The 4,359-nt window shown below is 45.2% G+C and overlaps 1 protein-coding gene across 3 annotated transcripts in view; it reads left to right on the top strand.

Annotated features, from left to right (window-relative positions):
• Ttll4 (tubulin tyrosine ligase-like family member 4) overlaps window positions 1-3,175 on the top strand; it is a 40,656-nt gene extending 37,481 nt beyond the window's left edge. For all 3 annotated transcript variants that reach the window (XM_013011883.1, XM_013011891.1, XM_013011898.1), the window contains one exon: window positions 480-3,175. In XM_013011883.1, the coding sequence (XP_012867337.1) occupies window positions 480-630 (151 nt within the window). In that variant the 3' untranslated portion in view covers window positions 631-3,175. The remainder of the gene's footprint in view (window positions 1-479) is intronic.
• Window positions 3,176-4,359: the final 1,184 nt, after the last annotated feature.

A 4,359-nucleotide genomic window follows, 5' to 3' on the forward strand; every position in this document is an offset into this window, starting at 1 on the left:
CTCTCTCTCTCCCTCTCTCTCTTCTTTGAAGGGAGCCATTTTCAAAAGCCTTGAGACTTACTAGATGAGCAGAAGAGGTCATGACACGCTGACCAGTTCTGCAGTCACGTTGTTCTTCCTGTAGCTCTTGGGATATGCAGCTGAGCTGAGCTGGAAAGGCCACTTACATCCATTCCCACTTGCTATAGGAAGCCACTAAGCCTCCTATTCTCACAACCATCACACTTGCCCTTGAGCTCTCACATAAGTAAAACATTTAAGGTTTTTAATATTCCCATACACTTGTGGTCTATTGCCCTATAATGTGGTGACTACCTAGCTCAGCCTCTAAAGGCAAATTAAAGGTTAGACTCAGCTGCCCAGAGTGTTGGGCATTTCTTACCCTACAGAAAGTGTAGCTCTTCCAAGGGAAACCTGTAGCCCTCCTCAGGGACCCACTTGCAAGCCAGGACTGAAGTTGGCCTTTCCCCTTCCCACAGGGAGCCCACTTCCCCAAAGGACAGTGAGGACACCAGCAAAGAGTCCAGCCTTTCCACCCAGATCAAGTACTCTGGGCGGACCTCAAGACTTTCTGATTCCTTCACTTGCCAGTCAACTATGGACTTCCTCATGACTGTGAGCCCATCATGACTGGCCACCTCCACATGCCCCTGCCCAGGAGCACAGCGTCAGCTACCTCAGGGGATCTGGCCTGCTGACCAGCCTGAGCCCTACCCCTCCACTTTGCCCTTCATCAGAGTATATTTTGAGTCGTTCTATTGTAGAAGTTGGGTATCTGGAGGGCTGCGGGAGTGGTGGTGATGGGGAGAAGGTGAGGAACTTTCACCCTCTGTCACCTGTCTGCCTGGCTGGCACCTCATAGCTCAGTAGAGAAGCTAGTGACAGCCAGGCAGCCTTATAAAACAGGGTTTGGTTTCTACTTTCAGAGAGCCATGTGTGATTTTGTTTTAGGCCTTGGGGCACTGGTTGTAGCTCAAGAAGAGAACACATGCTGAATATATTTGTCTCTTGTTCTGTAATTGAGAGAATTTCTCTGAAGTTTCTCATTTCCTCAGGTCCTGAGTCAGCCTTCAGTGCTCAGGGGCCACCTTCAGAAACCTTCATGCTTCCTAGCAAGCTCCATCTGGTGGCTTGGCAGCTGGATTTTAGGGCCATTAACAATTGTAGAATGGGCTTCTGGTAGTCAGATCTCTGACTAAACTCACTCAACTGAATCTACCTCCCTCCCCAGACTCAGTAAACAGCGACTGCTGAGTATATGTTGACTGAGTGAATTGTACATAGAGAGATCTCCAAGGACAGCGCCCGAACCAGAGGCTCTGCCTCTCTCCCCATGGGAATGTGGAGCTTAGGGAAGACCAGGGTGGGAGAGTTTAGATCACAAAGGTTGTCTTCATTTGAACTATGGTCCTCCTTCTCCAGCACTCCTGGGTGCTCTCCAGTCCCTGCAGATCCCTTACTTAGTTTTTCTGGCAGCAGGGCAATATAAGAAACCTTTGGTCCATGTCTTTTATATGCAACCTTTTTCCTTTGCATAACTGGCCAATAGATTTACTTAATAAGTGTCATGCTTGTCTTTAGCTGTCTTCATTCCTCTTCTGTGACTCCTGTAATCACAGATACTGGGAATGGGGAGGAGTCCTGGAATGATCACTAGAGACATGCCTAGGTTCAAGGCTACAGAATAGGTGCATGGTAGCCAGTGCTAAGGCCAGGTTGATGATTGTAAAGAAGGCTTATTGGCCAAGCCCTGGGTACCACCCAATGCTCAGAAATTCAGACTTCAAAGTCAAGCCACAGTAGGGGAGGTCATTGGCAGTCCTGGAAAAATTTGATATCTTTAAGCTAACTTCTTTTCCTTTCTGAATGCAATATTCTAGTGCAGATGTGACAAGAGAAATAAACAGTCTTTCTAAGAGAAAACTAGCCCCTGCGTAGCTGGTTTTCTGGGGCAAGTCTTAGATGTGGGGTCCAGTGGAGCTGGTTTACTCTTTCAGTTCTTTGGCCTGCCCTCAATAAGTCTTCATACATTCAGCACAGCCAATCTTTTTCCATTCCCAGTACTAGAGAGTTCCTGACATGGCAACATGACGGGAGTAGATGAGGAGGGAGGAACTTAGGGAATGAGAAAAGAAAACAAGCTTTTAAAGTAGTTTAAAACAAATTTATGCATGTACTATGTTTTATTTGTTTTATTTTTGAGACAGGGTCTTCCTATGAAGCCATCGGCCCTCCTGCCTCCAGAGTACTAGGGTTACAGGCATTGCCTCCACACCCAGATAGACTGTATGTTAAGTTTTCATCACAGGTGAAATAGCTGGCAAGTTTGAGGGCATTGTTGGTGGGAGAAGGAGTGGGGCTTAAGTACCACATTTAGCTTTCACTCAAGAGAAAATGAAATCTTGCACACTAAGCATTTAGTGCACACACTTCGGCAGTGACTAACCACAACATATGACATTTGGTTCAGTAAGGAATTTTTGGAAAGTAATGACATTCTTCAAAGTTCAAATTTGGGAGTGTAGTTGAATAAATATTTGTCAGAATGTGTAATTTGTTTTCACAAGTTGATAATTTACCCAGTCCCTGTTTGAAGGAAGGATGGTAAGTACTCCTGAAACAAGGGATGAGGTACAGAGTAAGGATTTGGGAAGAGGAACAAAGCAGTGGTTTCTGTACTTCAGGTCCAGTTGGGATTGATTAGAAACCAAATTCTTTAGAGGGAATACCAACAAAAAGTATGGCAGTGTGTTGGAAAAAATACTATAGGCTTCAGCCTCATCTTGGAAATCCTAGATCTGCCACTTACTTTGTGACAGTGGATGTTACCTAACATTTATAGTTTCTGTTTCTGTTTCACATACCTACATTCTGCAGGATTGTATACATCTAAGCCAAACCTAAAACTACTCAGGACATGGTCCTTCTCATTTTCCTAGCAGTACCCTGTTCTGTCAGAACTGTCCTTGAAGGAAGCAGAGCAATTACAGAGATACTTCAGAAGCAAAGTAGGCAGAACAGGGTTTAAATGCCTCTTTACTCCCCACACGCTGGTGCACATAGACACATGACCTTCATTTTCCTTTTTAATATATTACATTATTACTCTTGTGGGGAGTTATGTCTTTGATTAAATACAGAATGCACATTTTTCTGGGGAGGGAAGCACATTAAAGGTTGGAAATGTGAATGTGAATTGATGATTTAAATATCCGAAAGGATGCTTCGGTTGGAAAGGATGACAGAAGAACAGCAGGCGCCTGGTGTCTGGAGGGGTGAAGCAAGGTGCAGAAGACCATGCCTGGAGCAGGAGCCAGAGGATGATGCTCTTGTACCAAAGGACAGTTCCTATTTCAAGTACTTCTCCTGGTAGATTATTTTGCTGAGACTGTGTTCCTACTGTTACCCGAGATGAATGGTAGGTTCTTGGTCTTGCTGAAGAAAGAATTTAGGAGCAGACATGAAGTTTTCACAGAGCAAGCTTTACTGAAGCAAACATGAAAATGAAATTCACAGAAACAAAGCAAAGTATGTCCTCAAAGAAATTGGTGGGTGGAGGGGCTGGGGATGTGGCCTAGTGGTAGAGCACTTGCCTGGCATGCCTGAAGCTCTGGGTTGGATTCCTCAATATCACATCAGAAAAAGCTGAAAGTGGTGCTGTGGCTCAACTGGTAGAGTACTGTCCTTGAACAAAAGAAGCTCAGGGATAGTGCCCAGACCCTGAGTTCAAGCCGTAGGACTGGTAAAAAACTAAAAACAGAGCAGAGGACATCTGAACAATTGAGTGGCCAGAACTCCCAGGTCTTTGCATTTTTATGGACAGGATTTAATGATTGTGGTAAGGATAGGCACATCATTATGGAGTGTTTCTGAGAAGTAAGAGATCATTCTAAGAGCTGGGAGATGGGGAGTGGTTCACCTAGTAAGGCACCCTCAACGTGAAGGTGGGGATCTGAGGGGAGGTATATACAGGAAACCACAACTATAAAGAGACATAGATGAGACCTCTGACTAACTTTCAGAAGTATCCTCAATCGTAATCCAGGACAACGGAGCAGGATATTTGGCAAAATATGCATAGTACGGTATTCTTTGGCTCCTTTTGGTAAATCGCTCCCTTCTGCCTGCCACCCCATCTCACTAACACTATCCAAAGGACCTAACCTCAGGGGCTGTCCCACGCTGGCCAGGGCCGGTGGTCTGGGCCCACAAGACCCCTCCACTTCCCTCAGTGAAGCATTACCAGATGAGGATTCCCTGTCTGGATCTTGACTTCTAGTCCTGTGTCCCAAACAAAGAGTTGAGCAAGACCAAAACAAACAGCAGTGAAGTTTATTGAAAAAATACATCCACAGTAGT

The sequence above is a fragment of the Dipodomys ordii genome, unplaced genomic scaffold, assembly GCF_000151885.1.
Source record: "Dipodomys ordii isolate 6190 unplaced genomic scaffold, Dord_2.0 Scaffold1, whole genome shotgun sequence".
NCBI classification, from domain to species: domain Eukaryota; kingdom Metazoa; phylum Chordata; class Mammalia; order Rodentia; family Heteromyidae; genus Dipodomys; species Dipodomys ordii.